We start from the raw sequence: 20835 nt of genomic DNA, 5'->3' as shown, positions 1-20835 counted from the left end.
ACCTGAGCCAAAATCAAGAGTCGGAGGCTTAACTGAGCCACCCAGGTGCCCCTATACATAATTTTTATATGCATTGGGAAACCAAAAAATTCACTTGATGCACTTTATTATGGTATTTGCTTTATTACAACAGACTGGAACTGAACTTGCAGTATCTCCAAGGTATGCCTGTACTTTTTTATTTATTTACTTAAGTAATCTCTGCACTCAACATGGGGCTCACACAACCCTGAGATCAAGAGTTACATGCCTTTCCACCCATGGTATGCCTGTACTTTTTGTGTCTGAATTTGCCTTTGTAGATATTTCATATACATTGAGTTATACCACATTCACCCTTTTGTGTCGTATTTCATTCACTTAAGATGATGTTTTCAAGTTTTATCCATGTTGTACCATGTATCACAATGTTATTTCTCTTCATATCTGAATAATATTCTGTGAATATGCAGCATTTTGTTTAAACATTCATCTGTTGATTTCACACTGACTTTTCCCCATTTTTTTGGCTTTTCTGAATAATGCTGTCCTGAGTATGGGTGTACCAGCATATGTTTGGGTCCTTGTTTTCATTTCTTTGAGCTTAAATACCTAGATGTGGAATTGTTGGGTCATGCATAATCTATATTTACCTTTTTGAGGAACCATCAAACAATTTTCCATGATCACTGTACCATTTTACATTCCTAATAGTAATATATAAGAGTTCTAATTGCTCATTTTTTACCAACACTTCTGTTCCTTTTTTAAACAAATTATTATATTCATTATAGTACGTATGACTTGGTATCTTATTGTGCTTTTTTGATTTGCATTTCCTGAACGAGTAAGGATGTTGCGCATCTCTTCATGTCCTTATTGACCATTTGTATATTTGCTTTGGAGAAAACTCTATTCAAGTCTATTACCCATTTTGAAATTGTGTTGTTGATGGTGGTGAGTTGGGTCATAAAGCTGTGTAGTTCTTTATACATTCTAGACATTAGACTCATTTGAGATACGATTAGCAGTTATTTTCTTCTGTGCTGTGGGTTTTTTACTTTCTTGAAAGCATCCTTTTGATACACAAGACTTTTTATTTTTTTTAGAGTTCATTTTTGAAAGAGAATGTACTCGCACAAGCACATGGGGGAGGGGCAGAGAGAGTCCCAAGCAGGCTTCTTGTCAGTGCAGAGCTCGATGCAGGGCTTGAACCCACAAAGCATGAGATCATGACCTGAGCTGAAATCAAGAGTCAGATGCTAAACTGACAGAGCTACCCAGGAATCCCAGGACTTCTCATTTTAAAGAAGTTCAGTGTATCTTTTTTTTTTTTTTTTTCCCTGCTCTTGGTGATATATGTAAGACACTACTGCCAAATTTAAGATCATGAATATTTTCCTCTGTTTTAATATTCTTATAGTTTTAATGCTTACATTTAGGGCTTTGAGTTAATTTTTGTATGTAGTGTGAAGTTTGGATCGAACTTCATTATTTTGCATGTGAATGTCTAGTTTTCCCTGCACTGTTAAAAAGACTATCCTTTTCCCATTAAATGGTCTTGGCACCCTTGTTAAGTCAGTTGGCCATAAATGTGAGAGTTTATTCTGTTTTACTGGTCTGTATCTCTTTTGGCCAGTACCAGTGTTTTGATTGATTGTAGCTTTATAAATTTTGAAATCAAGAAGTGAGTCCCCCAACTTTGTTCTTTTTTTTTTCAAGGTTGTTTTGGCTATTCAGGGTCCCTTGAAATTCCATATAAATTTTAGGATGGGATTTTTCTATTTCTGAGGAAATATGCCATTGGGATTGTGATAGGAATTGCATTGACTCTAGATTAATTTGGGAGTTCTGTGATCTTAATATTAAATCTTTCAGTCCATAAATGCAGGATGTCTTTAATTTCTTTTAGCAATGTTTTGTAGTTTTTCAGTACATAAGTCTTGTGCCTCCTTGATGAATTTTATTCCTAAGTATTCTATTCTTTTTGATGTTATTGTAGACAGAATTATTTTCTGAATTTTTCATTTGCTAGTGTGTAGAAATACAAATGATTGTTTTGTTGATTTTGTGTCCTATAATTTTGCTGACGTTATTAACTTTTTTTTGTGGGTTCTTTAAGGTTTTCTACATGTAAGACGATGTCTTCTATGAATAGAGATCCTGTATAATTTGGATTTATTTTTCTTGCCTAATTAACTTTGGTTAGGACTTTCGGTACTGTGTTGAAATAGAATTGGCAACAGAGAGTATCCTTGTTCTTTATGTTAGGGGAAAACACTTTCAGTTACCATTGAGTATGATATTAGTTGCAGCTAAAAGAAATGATCATTTGTTTTTTCCCCTTCCTCATCACCTACCCTATCTTTCAATGTAGAATGATTGGTAAACCTTAAGATTTAAAAGATGAGGGGACCACTTTTCAAACCCATTCTCCTCCCCAACCCTCACCAATATAACCTCAATAATTGTTTCATTAAATATCTCTTTGAAGCAGATTGTATATACAATAGCGTGTTTTGATGTATCATATTTGAGGCTAGAGGCCAAGACTTATTTTTCAGCTCTTACCCATATAGAAAAGCAAAATTTGGATCATTCCAAGTAAATGGAAGTAAACCAACCCACTTGCCTCCTTGCACCTTTTATCACAAAGTATTTATTGAACAAAAATAATAGTAAAATTGATACATATATGAAAGTGAATGAAGATATGCACTCATAGAAAAGGTGTGTACAAAGAGACCAACATTTAGGTTATAGTTCTATAAAACCTTAGCTATAGTAGTAGTTTAACACTGATCAAGCAGACAATAAAAAGGAAAAAGTTATTTAATATGTTCTTTGAAATCTATTCTCTGACTAAAATAACTGTTAAAACACACACACACACACACACACAGAATGAGGCAGAGCTATAAGAGTTACATTTCAATACCTCCAATTCTCTATTTGTGTCATAGTTTTCTGATCCATAAAAATTATGGTGTTTTTCCGTTTCTAATAAACAGCTAGAGTCCATAGTATTTCAAGGAAGGAAATATAGGAATTGGGTTTATAGTCATTTGAATATTTCCAATCAGCATATACACTTAAAAATATTTTTGGTTGAAGTTTTTGTACATTGATTAACTTTCTCTGTAAGAATCTTCCATTTGGGGTATGTTCTTCACTTATCCGATGAATTTTTTTTAATGTTCTAACATACAGCTTGGGGCCAGTAGTTAGTTACAGCCAGGAGTGGAAAAGCATAACTGGACTGAGCACCAGTCACTGTTCTATCTTTAATGAGCTGTGTGGCCTCAGGCAGCTCCCAGTTTGTGTAATTGCCTTATCTAGAAACAGTGGTGAGAAGTATTCTCAAAGGCCCCCTCTACCTGTAGCATTTCATGTTGGGTACATCTCAGTTCCCCAGACCAGCTCTTTTATTTTAGTACAGAATTTTCCTCAGCCTATGAGGGAGTGACAGCAGTGTCTGTGGATTTGGGAATTTATATCCAGAGTTGTATATTGGAGATGTACAGAGATGCTTAATTCCAACTGAAAAATCTCAAGATTTTTAGAAAATTGCAGAAATGTTTGTTTTCACAAGCTTTATTTTTTATGCTTTTTCATAATCCTTGCCACTTAACACCTACTTTGGAGTCATTTAGCCATATTTCAAATTGGTTACTTACAGTTCAGGATGATCATCTGATCTTGAAAGTGCCGGACACTTTCCAGTTCTCTCCACATTAGAATTTTCCTACCTCGTGTACAGAACAGTGCCTTAGAGTGGTGCCTGATGTTTGTTATCACTGCTCTAAACTGTGCTACACAAGAGAGTTAACTGCTGAGTGCTCCAAATTGTTACTAATTCAGTTCCATAATGATGAGGTTCCTGAAGAATTTTATATTTCTTGTATCCAGTTTCCTCCATTCTCCCCATAAACGTAGTAATACATAAAGCAATGTATCCTACCTCTCAGTTTCACAGGCAAGGCTATGCCTGTACACATGAAGATACTTGGTGTTCTAAAATTGTTGTCTGTGAGCCTCTTCCAAAGCATAGGTATTTTAAATGTTAATTATGGTTGTAGGGGTTTACCCTAACTCATAATGGTACAGGAAATATATCAGGGGTGTGATTCTCTAGGGAAACTGGGAGACCCACAGCTGATTTTTTGAAATAAGAACATGCTTACATAGATATTTCAAGGGCATGGGTAGAGTGAACTTGATGTAGATTTCCATCTCCGGTTTATGCTTGGGAGGAGTCTAAAAGATTGTAAACAGGTGGCTAGCCTTTCAAAGTTCATTTTTTAAAAAATGCACTTTAGAACATTTTCTTTTATGAATGTTTATTTTCTAAATATGGCTTAGTTTATTTTATAAAAACATTAACTTGGACATTTACTGAATTTCAGTTCAAAAGAGGTTCTAAGGCAATTCTTATACAATTGAAAGCGAAAAGGAAAAATATGAATATGCTTTCATGTTGCCTACTTGTGGAAAATAATGAAATTCTACTAGAGAGCTGTTTGATACTAATTTTTGTCTTTCAAACATTTTCTCTTAATACTAAAAAATATATAAATCATTTACATAAAACTAAATGCAAAGGAAGGCACAGCTGGTTATAGTGTCTATAAGCATAGTTCAGCGTATGCGGAATTAAAGAGAAAAAAAGCTTCACATCCTTATTAGTTATACTGAAAACCATTAAAAGTTCTTCACTGTCAACAGTGTTCAACACTTAAGAGCTAAGAAGATATAAAACAAAAACATTAAAATTCACTTAATGCCAAACAGATCTTCATATATACTTGAATATAAAAAAAAAAAGTTTTAAAAATGCTAACATAAATCTAGACCATCCATGTTATGAAAAGTGCAAACCAAATTAACATAGGGTTTCACAATGTCCTTCTCATGACACAGGTAAACTAGCCCAGGGGGACAAATTTGTCTCATCAGTTAATAAGTCTTTAATTGTGGCCAGATGTCATCAGGATTTCTGAGAGTTCGAAGAAAGCAGTACTGGAGAAGCAGCTCTATCCAGACTGGGGATTGGCACTGGCATGTGGCCATTAAGCAGTGTTGGAAACTGTAGGGAACAAAAGCGTTTTAAAATAATTATTGCAGACCCATTGGGAAGAACCTGAGTTCTTTACATTCCTAGACAGACCATGGTGGATCACCCCTGGGAGACAGGTCGGTTGCAAATTATTTTACAGAATGAGATCACGGTTAGAGCAAAGAATAGGGCCCAGAAAATCTCCCTGATTATTAAATACCTAGGCCACTAGAAAAAAAAAAAAAAATGTATGTATGTTGCTAAAGCATGTTCTAATACTTTTAAAAGGTTCCAAGCTACTCAGAATGCTGATTTGCTTTAAATATTGTTTTTGAAAACCAGAGACAACACACACAACCTGGTGCACATGTAAAACTTCTAATAGTATTTTGTAAATGGCCATGGTTTGTCCAGAGTACTATAAAGATGCTTCTCAGTAACTATTAAAAATAAGTACTTTACCTTAAAAGGCTTAGAAAGCAAGAATATATTTTGGGGCTGAGGAAGTATTCTTTTTAATTACAATGACAAATAATATCCTACTTCACGGTAACAATACTTAAAAAGTTAATTTTTGTATTGTTGGCAACTAAGATGATAAATGGGATAAAGGTAGCTGGCTTTGATAACAACTTTCAGGTCTGAAAGAAATACCACAACTATACTCCCAACTGAACAAGAATAATTAAAGGCCTCCCTTTAATACATTACTATGCATAACTAGATTTTCATTGTCCAGAATGATAGGTGTCAAAATGATCTCCCGACTGTCTTCTAGTTTAATTGCTATTTCGTCTAGATAAGTTAATACTAAATTTCAATACTGAATATCAAACTGCAAAACCTAGCACAAGGTAGAAGTACTGTACAATAAATATAGATTTGTCCAATTTTCAAACTATTTCAATAATTTATGTCTGGTGCCTTGCAGTTTATCAGTGGTTGTCACTTCAGTTGATATCTAGGATCCTGTAAGGTAAGTTTGGTTATCCCCACAGAGCATGTGGGGGTGCTCTTTAAATACTATTTCAATTTCCTTAATGGTCATTAAATATTCAAGGATTTGCTTCTTTTCTGACACTTTGGAATTTTAGTTGTTTGTAGAATTTTACCCATTTCAACTGAGTTATCACATCTATTAAACATCTAGCTTATACTCTTTTAAAAGATCCATGCTCCTAACTACTATTCTCATTGACTTGATTTTAGCGTAGACCCTGGAAGAAGAGCGGGTTTTGAATTTTCATTCCTTTAGTTTATTTGCAGTCTTATCTCATTTTGGTTTGTGACCATCTTACTGGTCAGCTTTTGGTTTTGTTAATCTTCCTGTTTAAATCTAGATATTATTGCCCTCTTCCCTTTATCTCTGTACTCAGTTGTAGTTTCTCTTGCCTGGCTTTTCTGGCATGTTTCATCTTTATTGACTCCCCACGTCCACTCTCTTAAGTTGCAGCATTCCCCCAAACTTTACCCTCTGCCTGCCTTTCTCCCATACTGGACTCAACAGTCATTTCCTGCTATCAGTTAGATGTCCCCATCAGTATGTCTTCCCCAATAGCCTGCAATTCTGTGCTCACTCAAGTCAGTCAGAGTGGTGATAGGAGCATGACCCTAAACTTGAATCCAGGTTTTGCTGCTTATTAACATGTGGTCTTGGGTAAACTGAGCAACATCTCTGGGCCTTAGTTTCCTTAGGTTTTCAAAAAGAACTACTGGGAGTACAGTTGACTCTTGAACAACACAGGTTTGCAAATTTTTCCAACAAACAGCATAATACTGTAAATGTCTTTTCCTTACAATTTTCTTTTCCCTAGCTTACTTTTTTATAAGAATACCTACAGCATATAATACATGGAACACGCAAAGTATGTGTCAGCTGTTATCAGAAAGGTTTCTGGTCAACATTAGGCTAATGTTTTTGAACAGTCAGAAGTTATACATGGATTTTCAACTGCAAGGGGGGTGAGCACCCCTAAACCCCACATTGTTCAAGGGTCAACTGTATTAAATGAGAAGCCACGAAAAGCACTCTAAACAATGTCTAACATATAGTAGCCCTCAAAAAATGTGAGCTTCTTATACAAAAGTAATCTTTGTCTCTTCCTAAATTTCACTACTTCTTACTCCTGAAACGCAACTAAAAGTCTTCCTCTCAATTTTACCTCCGGAATGTCTTCTAAATATATTCCCATTTCCACTATAATCTAAAAAATGATTTTCCCATCAGTGTTCGAAGTAATACAAATTTTTCTCATCTCTTCCTTCCCCCTCTTCAATCCTTTCTCCACATGCTGTCAGCAATGTGTTTCTAAAATAGAGATTATATAGGGGCACCTAGGTGGCTCAGTCAGTTAAGTGTCTGACTTCGGTTCGGGTCATGATCTCATGGTTCATGAGTTCGAGCCCCACATCGGGTTCCATGCTGACAGCGTGGAGCCTGCTTGGGATTCTTGCTCTCTTCCTCTCTCTCTGCCCCTCCCCCACTCATGCTCGTTCTCTCAAAATAAACTATGAGAAATATTTAAAATTAGAGATTTTTATTACACTATCTCCAGCTAAGAAAGCCTCCCATGGTTACAGGTGGAAAACTCTGAGCATACTATTCAAGGCCCACAGCTGCTTTTCCAGTCACCCAGTCCCTTCCTGAACAGACTGTGTACTTGCATAGTCAAATCATGCAAATTATCTAGAAGGTGCTTTTCTCTCGCCCCAAATCCTGTCCTTTCTTCCCAGCTCAGGTGCCACTTGTTTCCTGGAGCCTCCATCTAGTCCCCAGCTAGAAAATTAGTCCCTGTTGGGTTCCTACAACGTTTTGTTTATATATCTATTATTCCCATATTGTATAACCTCTACAATCCCTGATAACACAGCACTGCAAATCTCTTCTGGATTAGGTCTGTTGAATTAAAAATTACAGAAAACCTTCTTAATTGAAAACCTTAATTAGCCCTGCCTTGTTTTGAGATATTAACTGTACCTATTCCAAATTTGATCACTCTGTTTCGAAAGTGGAACAGACATCCTATAGATAAAAGTTCCAAATACCAAACTGTTCAGACCAGAATCACTTTATTTTTAAATATACCTCTTCCAGAAAAACTAGTATCTTCTCTCCCCTTCCTTTAAATTCTTCAGTATCTGCTATAACTTGCCACAATAATTATACCAGTGGACCTTCTGTGCAAAAACTCTTCCACTCTGTCAACTGTTACCCTAAGGATTCTGACTTACTTTTCTAATTATCACAATGGGAAACTTGCCAGCATCATTTAAAGCTTACTGTAGCCCAAGTGTATTTCTTTTATTCCTCCAACACATTTACAGTATACGTGAAAAGTTTGTTATTTTTAAAGAAAATTATTAGTTTGAAAGGAGCACTGTTGATCATCTGAATTTCGAATATTCTTACGTTTTACTTACTGTTTTAAAAACTGCTGGTTCCAACTTCTATCACAACTGCTCTTATCATAGGAAGAGTGATAATATTTTAAAGGGCACAAAGTTGTTTTTCCTTAGTTTTATGGACCCTAATGACAGAGGGCACAAGGCCCTGCCAGCCGTCTAAAAATGATTATATTCCTCATCCTGACCTTATGTTTGTAGTTTGGGTTGTAGTTTTGTTTTGAATGGCTCTGGTGAGAGGAGAGGTACATTTTGTGAAATGAAAATTTTGAAGCAGGTGGTCTTTAAATGCAGCAGTTTCTTCTGCAGAATTCTAATTGTAAATTAGGAACCACTGGTCTGCAGTGGTTCTCAAAGTGGATTCCTAGAGCAGCAGCATCACTGCGATCTTGGAAAGATGTTATTTTCAGGCCCCAACCGAGATGTTCTGAATCAAAAACTCTTGGGTTGGGGCCCAACAAGTTTTTAACACCCCATTTAAGCTGATTCTGTTGCACACTAACTTTGAGAGCTACTGGTTTCTCCATGACCAAAGAGAAGAGGATATGTATATCCACCCAGACTTCCTATTATCTTGACAGTGTGTAGAAACACTACGGACATGGACAGTTGTCACTGTTAGTGATGGGCTGGAAAAGGTTTAGATTCTAAGGCAAGGGATCCTAAAGAACTCCCAACTAACAGTTTTCCATGGATTCCTTAGGAGATCACTAAGCCCTGTACAAGTCAGGTGGCAGAATTCCCAGTAAGGAAGGAAGGGAGACTCCATTCATTATTCACAAACATCTAGTGAACCCTACGGAGGCCTTGTTAGATGTAGGACTGGAGTAGGACTTCAGTCCCCAGGCCCACAGAGCTCACCATACACACGCTCCAAACAACTTGTGCTCTAATCAGGAACTTGAATACTAGAAGACTGCTGCTCCAACCTGAATACCAGGAAGTAAGGTCTTTTAACTCTACCAAAAGATTACTAATCTGAAACTTTGCCAGTACTTCGCTTGCTCACTGCTTCTAGTTTTTGTTTCCCTGCCTGAGTTCAGATGGATAAGAATCAACATGTTGGCCGTGTATGGCCATAGCTCAATTTCTTGTGATGAGAAGACAGGCCTGAAGAGAAACTTGATTACTCTAGGGATATACAGTCCCTACCTCAACCTTCCTAGGAAACCAGAGAAGCAAGATAGCAATCAAAACCTCTTTAGCTCTACCTTTCTTCCAAGACCCTAAATCCCAGCATGTATAGCCCCTGGCACAGAGAAGGTAAATATTAACTTTGACAAGCAAAATGACCCACTCAGAAAAGCATGGAGACCTGATCTTTTTAACAACATTCTTAGACAATTCTTACTCTTTTCTTTTTAAAATAATCTCTACATTGAACATGGGGCCCCAACTCACGACTGTGAGACCAAGAGCCACATGCTCTACAGACTGAGGCATCAGGTGCTCCAGTTTCTTGGTGAATTCTTAGACATCCATTCATTTAGTCAGTCAGTGATAATTACTAAGCATCATTTGTGTGCCCAGCGATGTGCCCGACACAGGGGGCACACCGCAGTAAACAAGAAACATGATGCAGTTCCAGCCTCCTGAGGGCCCACAGTCTAGTGGAGATTGCCAGGCGAACAGGCAATCATAAATACAGAGTGGTCAGTGCTAGGTGCAAGGGGAGAAAAGAACTACAACTATCTTGGGTGAGCCACTCAGTGGCGGGGGGTGGGGGGGCAGGCATGGGATATAGGGTGGATGAGATCAACAGGCGGTGTTTTCACTTCCCCCAGCTTTGCTTCGCTCCTATCCCTAGGATTCTATTCTCTTAGTAATAACATCTTGGTCTGTGAGAAACAGTCTTTGAGTCTTTCAAAGAGGAAATACTGATTACCACACGATAGCAGGCAATGCTACTGCATAATTGCAGTGTGTGAATGAATAATAAACGTGCCTACCTAGTAACAGGACTTGTGCAAGATAAAGCAGCTAAGATTGTTTTTAACCAAATGCCCTGGGTGTTCCTTTCTTATGGAACAGGGAGAACTTGAGGACGATTCACAGAATTCTACAGATCACTTTTCTATTACAGTATGGAAATTCTTCATTATTTTTGTTTTTCAGTTTATTTCAAGTAATGTCAATATGGTGATTAATTTTTTAAAGTATGAGCTACTATAAAATCGTTTTAAAGTTGTCCCTTTTCCTGAATAAATTTCCAGTTCTTATAGGCAGTAAAGATATCCAAATACTTCGAGAATTAATTGTTCCATTTGTGGATATCTGACACAAATACGCTATTTCTGCCTCAGTGAAAATGTCTGCCTTTGAAGGCTGCCTTTTACAGCCCCATCATCTCCCTTTGGAAACTTCACATTTTAACCATGGAGGGTAGTGGTCTGTAACCTATGCAGGATTTACTGGGGAAACACATCCCTTAGAAGTTTAGTGTGTACAAGTTCATTTCTAAATGCTCACCTGGAACAGCGTGTTTGGCCCTTGCAACCGGGCAGGACTCAGAGGAGCAACTGGACTAAGGCTGCTCCAGAAATGTATGCTGGATAGCAGTGGACTCGGGGTCAGAAGCAATCCATTTGGTGTCTGGGAAAAAAGCACACAGATTTTGATAAAGGTATCAGCTGACTCTAGCCGTGATCAGCATTGAGGCTAGGTACACTAGCCTTGAACCAAGAAACAAGCCTCACCATCTTAGGAAAATCTGGAAACCATGTTATTTCTGCAAGGCTGTGCACAGTTTAATTTTCTTTAATGCTAACTGTATTAGCAATTTTATAAAGGAGAAAAGTATGGACAAGTTACCTCCCCTAAACATTCTAGTTGTAAAACAAGTTTATAGCAACTTTTGTCCAGGTGGTGTCTTCAATTTGCCTCCCTTCCCCCATTAAACAAGATTTAGTGTACAAAATGGTACTCCATGAAGGGGCTATATTTTTATCTCTTTTCTTATTTTCCTACAATGGACATCCATTACTTGGGTTACACACACACACACTTTTTAAAGGGCCTCTCGAGCTTCACTTTCCCAGAAAGCAGCAGCCCTTTCAGATTTTAGGATTTGCTGTTAAAATACCCTGTAGCAGCTTCTTCAAAAGTTCTGAACTAGGTTTTCCAAATTCCACTCCGGATGTGGGGCTGATGAGAATTCATCTCCCTGGCAATGGTTTGGAGGGGGAAAAATTCTTTCTTGTTAGACTGGGTGTAAAGCCAAAACTGGGTTTCCCAGGGGAGTGCCAAGGACTGCATCTGCTCGCACACACACAGCAGGAGTCCTGGCCTGCAAGCCAGCTAGAGGGCAGAAGAAACAACTCGCCCAGCTGGTAAGTCTGCATGGCTTTTGTTCTCAGCTGAGGCAACCTCCTGGCCCAGGGTGGTTTTGCACCTTTGGTGACTAGCAGGAGCCCCTCCGCGGTTTTATGATGTCAGTAAGGTGCTCTGTGTAATGAGAACCACAGCAAAGGCTCCAGTGTGCACATTGCATCATGTTGGATGCTAGAGTGTTATTTTTTCCTAGAATTGGCTTCAGCAGCTTTGTTAATTATCGGGAACATTTGGCATAAACCTAAGTTGAAAGGTCTGCTGTGTTCAGCGGAAAGGAGACAAACCTCCAAAGGTTCTCAAACTGTGAAGCTACTGAAAGGTGAACTAATTTATACCAAGTCATTTGAATCTTTGATTCCACAGCATTGCCTACACGTGGAATGACCAGTGAGGTTATTGGGATAAATACGTGTTCTGGAGGTGCTTCCCAGTTCTAATGCGAGGCCGTTTCACAAATGCAGCAGGCCATCTGGTCTGACGATTAAGACTTTTTTCGCATGGGCTCTGCCAGTGTTCCAACCTCAGAACCACTACTTACTACTAAGGTCATCTCTCTATGCCTTGGTCTCCTCATCTGTAAAATGGGGAGGAAAAAAAATGCCTACATTACAGGATTGCTAGGAAGATGAAATAAGATGGTCTATGTAAAACTCTATACATGTGCCTGGCACACAGCAAACGCTCAAGAAGTGTTCATAAAAAGTGAACCTGACGTATTCTATGAATTTCATCTGTTCATGGGAGAAATTCTCAATGTATATATAACCGTACTCAATGTCCTGAAACCAGGCACCTGCCGGTACCTTCAAGGCTCCTCTCGGCCACATTAGGCTCAAGTGCACAAGCTCAAGTGATCGGAGAACTAATATTTGCATGTTGCACTGGAACCAAATTCCAACCACAATATGCCACATTAACAGTGTGTTCAGGGCCTCCTAGCTTACTTACCAATGAAGCTCCCCAAGCTCGAAAGAGACAATAAGCCTGGACTACAAAACCCAGCTAGCTAGCTTTTCTCTTATTCCTGGCCATAAGTATACATCCACTCCTTTGTGATCTTTTGAGCAATACATGAAGTGTAGAATTTGTATTTTAGTCTAAAATGTGTGCACACTTGTTTCTCAGGGATGCAGGATGTACTCAGAATACAGCAGCCATCTATTTCGCATGTCTGAAATATCTTCTATTAATATATGCAAATAAATATTTTTGAAATGACTTCATTCACTCTTCTCCCTCCCATCCCCGTTCTCCCTGAAGATCTTCTGGCTATAAAGAAAAAACTATTTGGGTTGCTCTTTCAAGGGACGGTCCTCTTAACGCTCACCCTGGCTAATCTCCAGTACAGTGAATTTTCAGAGCCTCTTTCCACAAGCTCTTGGAGTCAGGCAAGGTGGTATGGGCTGGGCCCGAGGACTAGAGGCTAAAGAAAGAAGCCACAGGCAAAATGCATGCTTCCTCTTCCTTCACCAAAGGATATTTTAGTAAATGGGCCCTTCGGGATGGCAGACGGGGAGTTCTTGATCCCATCAGCTGTAGGGAAGGAGAGGCCCAAGGACCCAAGGCAAAGGGTATTGATGTTCAAGGGGAAAGACCTTCCTATCGGGATCTCGTTTTCATCTCCCCCACCCCAACGCAGTTCTTCTTCTGCATAATACAGGGTCTCCTAAAAAGCCTGCACATTTGAACTAAACCTGGTGAGCTGGCATTGCCCAGACATACTCCATTTGAGTTCCCTGGTTCAAGGCCCTCTGCCTGGACCGTGCCCTCAGACCTCCTCCTCTACCCTACCCCTGCTTCCCTCTGCCCATCAAAACACCACCCCTTCAAAGGAGACTTTTCTGCTTTTCCCTCAGTCTTTCCTCTTTTTCCTGAATCTGTATAACACTCTATAACCACTTTTTCCTTAACATTTTCTACCTCATTATGTTAATTTGCATATTCTTATTATGCCTCTTTCTATAGCGTATAAGGCCTCTTGCTCATCTTTATTCCTCCTGTGGTACCCAGTTTCTAAATACTTGATGAGCTGAAGTGATCTGTAACTCCAGGTGCATCCCCTCACATATCTGTCACCTGTTGGACGTGTCAACTTGGAATGCCCTGCCTGTTCAAACCGGCCTTCCTCCCCTTCTTTCCAAACCTAGTGTTTCTTAGGACTCCCCGTGTCTATCAATACCACCACTGATCTATCCACCAAGAAATACTGAGCACATGGTATGTATTAGGTGCCAAGGATACAATGATAGGACAAGACACGATCCCCGGACTTACAGCCCTGTCTACAACCCAGCATCCTAGTCACTGAGATGCAAAAAACCTCTGGGCACGGCCTGTGGATCCTTCTTTGAAGTGACTCTCTTATTTATTGCCCCCATTTCCATTTCTGCTGCATTCAAGGCCTATCACCTTACTAAATGGCATTCAACAAATGCCACCTAAACCAGTCCACCTCTGGCCTCTCTTCCAATCTAGTCTTCATTTTATTTTATTAAGTGTATTTATTTTGAGAGAGAGATAGAAAGCAGGGGAGGGGCAGAGAGAGAATCCCAAGCAGGCTCTGCATTGTCAGCACAGAGCCCGATGTAGGGCTCCAACTCCCAAACCGTGAGATCATGACCTGAGCCAAAACCAAGAGTGGGACACTCAACCAGCTGAGCCACCCAGGTGCCCCTCTTCCAATCTATTCTGAGCACCACTACCAAATCAGTCACCCTAACATACTATCTTCCTTTGAAATTCATTGTTTCAGGGGGAAAAAATTTGTTAGCCACAATTCTAGGTTGCCCCATGACCTGGTTTCATATGCTCCCTAATTTCCTTATATGAACCCTCCTACTTTGCTTCATGTGTCCTGAACACTATAGAATCCCAGCCTACCAGTCCTTTAGCACTTGTTCCAGAACCTTCCCTGACCACCCAGACCTTATTTCCCTGGGGTACCCTGTTCCCATGATTTTAAGCACCCCTTACATGTTGGTGACTCCCTAACTTTCTCTTCAGTCCCAAACTCCTTAGCTCCAGCTGGAACTGGATGTTCTATGTCATACAGGCTCCTCACACTCTAGATGGCCCAAAATGGACATGTAACCTTTCACCACGAGCTTATTCCTATCCCATGCTCCTCATACTCAACTTCTGGCGCTCCCCTACCACCTTCACACCTGTGGATGGCATTCCCTATGTCTCTCTCACATCTGTCCCCTTTGGCCCCACCCAACTGTCACAGCCTTAGATCCCCCTTGTCTTTCATCTGGAATATTATAATAGTATCCTACCTGGTTCCAGCTTCACCCCTCCCCAATCCATGTCATCAAGATGAGTTCTAAAACACAACTATGTCACTCATGCCCCATCTCCCAACCACGGGCTTCACCTTTGCAATTTGTCCCCACTCCCTACTGAACCACTGTACTGTCCCTCATTCACTAAGCTGTTTCATATCTTTATGGCTTGGTTCAAGCTGTTCCTCTGCCTACAATGCCCCCTTCACCTTATGTGCCAGATGGTCGCTACCCTGCCCAAGTGTGCTCATGCCTTCCAGGAAGCCCTGTCAACACCCTTCCCCATCCCCAGCAAAATTAATACCTTCTTAATATTTCTTCTGTACTGATCTGGGATAGTGTATCAAAGAATTTAAGGCAAGTTACGAGCCCCTAATGATCAGGGACTAATTCATGTTTGTATCCCCAGCTCCAAGCACTGCATCTTACATGTAATAGGTGCTCACTTCCTATATGTTGAATTGGACTGAATGATCTTTCCCCTCTTCTGTTCCTATGGTGCTTCTCTGCACTGTGTATTTGACCCTTGCCATATGCTGTGTGTGTGTGTGTGTGTGTGTGTGTGTGTGTGTGTGTGTGCGTGTGCGCGCCTTGTTTTGGCTAGGTCCTAAGGTCATAAAAATAGGCACTGTACATACTCCTGGTATCCTTTCAGTGATTCGCAAATAATGCTCAATAATTATTTGTTGATAGGTTCTAAAGGGAATTTGTTTCTCTTTAAAAATCCCAGCAAGCTGTTAATTTCTTATCAAAACGAGTCTGAATTCCTCATCCAGTTTTCAGCGTCACCTATAATTTCACATCACCCTAAGTTATATTACCCCATATTCTTTACCTAATGGACAGCAAGCTTATGAGAGCAGAAACGGTCTATCTTGTTCACCTCTGTATACCTCAATCACTAGCAAAGAGTAGGTGTTGAACAGTTATCTCCTAGATGAATTAACTGTTCATTACTGACCACATAGGATGTGCATGAGCCACTCAACAACAAGTATATGTGGCTTATTTGACTTGGGAATATGAGATACTGGTAAGTCTTGGGGGCTCTAGAAAATAAAGGAGAGGAGATCAGGATGTCCGCTTAACATTCTGTTGTACCAACAAACATCACAAATCTTAGTCTCTCAGAATCCATGACAATGCCATTCTGGGGTTAAAAACAAATCCTCAAATAAATGTCAACTATTTCTGGAAGACTCCTGGAGTTGCCCAAACTCAAGTAACAACAACGATTTGAAAGACTTTAAGAGAGAAGTTAAATCACACAAAAGTTTGTGTAGCACTCAACGTGCTGATCTTAATGAAAGGGTTCCATGAGAGTTCCAACCGAACTCCATGCGAGTCTACAGGAGGTGTAGCAAGTGGCAGGAGGGGGAAAGGAGTTAAGAGCAGAATTGGGGAGGAGGCAGTGGAACCAAGAAGGCAAAGGAGGGAGATGAGACAGGCCCGGAGGTGGAGAGAGGGAGGGCGTTATCACAACTTGTTTATCCTGGGCAGCCCAGAGCCCAGGGAAGGAAGAACCTTCAGCTGGAGTGTCAAGTCACGCAAAACTCTACCAGCATCTTCCACTGCCAAGAACTTCTAGAAGGACCACCTGTCCCCTATAGGGTCAGTATAGAGAAAGCTTTAGGCTAAGCTGGAAAAGTGTTGTGGAGAGTGGGATGGAGGGGAAAATCGTTTTTGCTTTTGTGATAATGGCAATGGAGACAGTAGGATGAGAAACCAGTCCAGAGCTGGGACACGAGGCAATATATCCTCAGTGCTCCTCATCAGACACATCCATTTTACTCCAAATTCCCACCTCATGATTTTGGCCCAAAGCTGTTACCTCCACCAGCACGTGAAGAAAGGAGGTTTTCACATTTCAGTCCTCTGCAGGTTCTCTCCACTCAATTAATGCCAATCAAGGCCGCTGCTAATAAAACAGCCTGGGGCATGCATGCTCAGACTCTGACGAGGAGTTCATGCCCCGATGCCCGCGCATATCTGAGTTCAGCATCTTAAACATCACACGTGAGATTAACAGAGGCCTTGGCATAAATGAAGGGAAAAGCAACGTGGCAGCCTCCGGTTCTGAACTAACTGCACATTGAGAACAGGTGAGGAGGGAGACACCGAACAGAAGAGACAAATGGAAGGAAGAGTGACAGACAATACCACGGTGCAGAGGACGCACGGAACCAGCCAGCTGGCACTCTTCCGGTCTCTATGGCGCCTGGCTAGGAACCAAGAGGGTTTCACATCTTGGCTCCTCCCTCATCTCAACTTCTGTAGTTCATGCCACGAGAGAGAACGTCCTTGCTCTTCTACCAACAGTCCAGTGTGACCTCAGTGGCTGAGCTCCAACTACATCACTGCTGGGTACGCAGCTGGCTTTTGTACGCTCTGTCCTCAGTTCCTCATATCCACCCTTGAGGGCTGTTTGGGTGATCATCACGTCCGTCTATATTCATAATCTTGGTTCCCAAGAGTAACCACGACTGGGCAGTACGGGTTCCAGCCGATGCGCCACACGTAGTTCGGAAGGGCACAGAGGCTATGGTTTGGGGCATAATACACATTTTTCATGCGCGTCGTACCCTAGGTGACATTTCAAATCTGAATTTGGGCCTGTGCAAGGTAGGTGATTGAAGACGATCCCCGGAGGGAACTGTAACCACATGACCCTGCTCATGCCAAGATGCTCTTAATCCTACCATTCCTCCTGCCATATTTCTGGCTGAAAGTAACTGGGAATTATTCTTGGGATGAGTAAAAAATAAACAAATAAACGGTTCTTGGGATAAATCAACTAAATTCTTGGGAATTTCGTTTTCAGGGTATCAAGTTATTACAGCACCCCTTTCATTTCTTCTAAAGACAAGGGTTAAGAAAGGTTGATAGGAGGTTCCCACTGGTAACAATGTTTACGTACAAAGGTGTCCCTGCACACAGCACAGTCCACAGAGGAAAGTGATTTCTGTGATAGAAAGTGCGAAGGTAGGAGGGAAACCAATGAGCTGCAGGAATGAGACATCACTGCTGCCTGTGGGGGCAAAGGCCCAAGTCTCCTTCAGGCGAGGAAACCCCTGGAGTTGACCTGGAAGCAAAGGGAAGGTTTTCACTCCCACCCCTTGGGAGGATTTCGGGGAAATGGGCTCACCCCTCGGGATGAGGCCAGCTGCTGAGAGAGCTGACCTTGCCTCTGACTGTGCACTGAGGGAGAACCGTGGCTCCAGGGTTAGTTTCTGAGGCACCCAAAGCAGTTCCTGGGGGAGGGAATCTCTGAGAATCCAAATCCTACACTGACTCCAAGCCTGCCCTAAACACCTGGAGGACTGTCAAGCCGAGACAGGTGTGACCGTCCTGTCTGATCTCGGAGAAATGACTTGGATGAACACCTGACCTGAGTCCTGCCCTTGCTCTGGCCTCCCTCCAGTTTCTTCCTCCCTGTCAGCCACCGTTGGCTGCACTGGGTGCAGAACTGACGCTGCTGGAAGGTGAGGGAATTCAAGTCCTGAGATTCCACCATCCCCCAAAGGCAACCCTTAACTCCTCTGAATCCATTCAGAGCACTACCCAGTGGCCACCCCCTGACCCCTCGGCTTGGTCCAGAGGCACTCTCAGCCCGAGGCCAGACCCTGCCCTTGGCCTCTCTCCCTTTGGAAGCCCCGATCCCATTTCTTGGGCTTCCTGACACCAACTCACAATCAACATCCTACCCTTGCCGCTTGGCTGAGGACCACTCACTCTCATCTGCCCAAGGCACAAGTGGTTTATGAAAGCATCTGGCTTTCCTCTGGTTTCCCCTCCCTGGTTTTAGGCTGTTCTAGTGGGTCATGTCTCCCAGTCCCGAGTTTAGCCTTCACTTGTTCATGTCCACGCTCTATCCCTTCTCATGTCAAGGTTCCTCCTCTCCTCGGCCCAGCCATACCATCCGTCCTCAGTCCCACTGAGCAGAGCCACCCTAGACCCACCGTGTCCAGTCCAAAACCACAGGGCTAGCCTGAGCTGCGTTCCTGAGACAGCTACGGGACTGGCATCTGTTCAGAGACGGTGACACAGGCTCACAGAGAAAGCAGATACGGAAATCAGAGTTGGCCTTGGCCTTGCTCAAGACCTCTCTAAACCTTACAGTTGTAAACACAAAGGAGGCCAGGGGAGATCATCCTCAGATTGTTCACCCTGGCAGTTACTTCTTGGAGCTACTCCAGGAACCGGTTTCTGAGCCATTTTACTCAGCAGTTCTCGGCCCCTGGACAGTTGTGTTTGATTAGAAGACGCCTGATTGAAAGCACACGTGCTGATTCTGACCAGTAGCTGAGCCCTTCGCCCTCCCTCCGCACAAGGGCAGCATGCTCATTCTGACCGGCTCACAAGCTTGAGCAGACACAAAATCCCGGTGACACAATCAATTTGGGAGAAGCCATGGAGAGGAAAATGGCCAAGAGTGGCTTTCAGTGGCTTTGGCAGACTCCACAGACTGTTACGATCAGGGACAACTGGGTGTTTTCCCAGAGGGCATGCCAAGAACATTTTACCGAAGAGGATGGATTCTGGAGCAGACTGACAGGGTTCACATTTGCTTCTCCCACCTGTTACTGTGACCTTGGATGAGTTACTTGACTTCACGTGCCTCATTTACCTCAGCTGGAAAAACGGGACCTAACGGCATCTACTTCACGGGCCTGCCATGCAGAAGAACCGAAGTGGTGCATGGCCAGCGTTTAGAACAGTAGCTGGCAGACATGAAAATCCATGGCGCTGCCTCCCCCCGTGATGGTTACAGCAAGGACGTCTACGGCAACGAGTGCAGAGGCCAGAGATGGCGCTCCCACCTGCCTCCGAGTTCCAGGATCATACCTGCCAGCTGTAGCTAGCTCTCTTAGCGTGCCCGTTATCCCGTTCGATCCGCACAACAACCCATTTCACAGATGTGCAAACAGGCTCAAGGAGCGAGCGCCCACCGTCACACTGCCACCAAGCAGCGTAGCCAAGGAACGGAATCCGGTCTGTGACCCCAAAGCCAATATGTCTAACCTCGGCCACCAAAGTGTGCCCCACTTTCCAGAGGAAGCAGAGATGGGGTTTACCAGCACCTGCTCTGCCTTTGCCCTACAGCTGCCAGCTGGACCAGAAAGGGCATCTGTGTATCGTATTTAAAGGAAAAGTCCGGGGGCGCCTGGCTGGCTCAGTTGGTAAAGCATGTGACTCTTGGTCTCAAGGTCGTGAGTTCGAGCTCTACGTCAGGCGTAGAGATTACTTAAAAAACAAAACAAAACAAAAAACAAAACAACCAGCACCTTAGCGGAAAAGGCTGCCTTCTCGTGGGAGTTAATAACACTGAAGACTTTCTTACTCCACAAGTTTGCTTTCCTCCCCCTCGTGATGTGGACCCGTGAAACTGGGTTTTGTCAGAGGAGCACTGCTTTTATTGAAGAATCTCTTTCTCACCACTGGGTGTGGCCCTTACATTTCTTGTCAGAGAATACAGGACAAGGCACATCCACCCTGATGACTGCAGTGGCAGTATCGGTTAACATCTATCTTCTCATTAACGGAAAACAAACAGCTACTTTGTCAGATGCCCTGAGAGAGGACTCTGTCATACAAATTTCACAAAGCCCAAACGCCTTCTGAAACGTCACTCGGCCTGCTTAACTTTCCCTAGGAAATGACTGTTTGGATCTCCTTTGATGGCCAGGGCACATGCTCCATATTATGATCACTTTCAGCCACTTAACAGCAAGAAACCAATCGAGCGTCACACTGCAGTCGACGCTTTTCTCTTTGAACACCTTG

The 20835-nt window shown here is 42.1% G+C and overlaps 1 protein-coding gene across 2 annotated transcripts in view; it reads right to left on the bottom strand.

Annotated features, from left to right (window-relative positions):
- Positions 1 to 2615: 2615 nt before the first annotated feature.
- ELK3 (ETS transcription factor ELK3) overlaps positions 2616 to 20835 on the bottom strand; it is a 68123-nt gene continuing 49903 nt past the window's right edge. Inside the window, exons 4-5 of one of the 2 annotated variants that reach the window (XM_045464667.1) lie at positions 10907 to 11029; positions 2616 to 5065 (exon numbers count right to left, since the gene is read on the bottom strand). In XM_045464667.1, coding sequence (XP_045320623.1) covers positions 4967 to 5065; positions 10907 to 11029 — 222 coding nt within the window. In that variant the 3' untranslated portion in view covers positions 2616 to 4966. The remainder of the gene's footprint in view (positions 5066 to 10906; positions 11030 to 20835) is intronic. The other variant, XM_045464668.1, reaches the window with a different exon arrangement.

Source organism: Leopardus geoffroyi, chromosome B4 (assembly GCF_018350155.1).
Source record: "Leopardus geoffroyi isolate Oge1 chromosome B4, O.geoffroyi_Oge1_pat1.0, whole genome shotgun sequence".
Classification (NCBI taxonomy): Eukaryota; Metazoa; Chordata; class Mammalia; order Carnivora; family Felidae; genus Leopardus; species Leopardus geoffroyi.
This window is presented reverse-complemented; position numbering and strand designations above follow the sequence as displayed.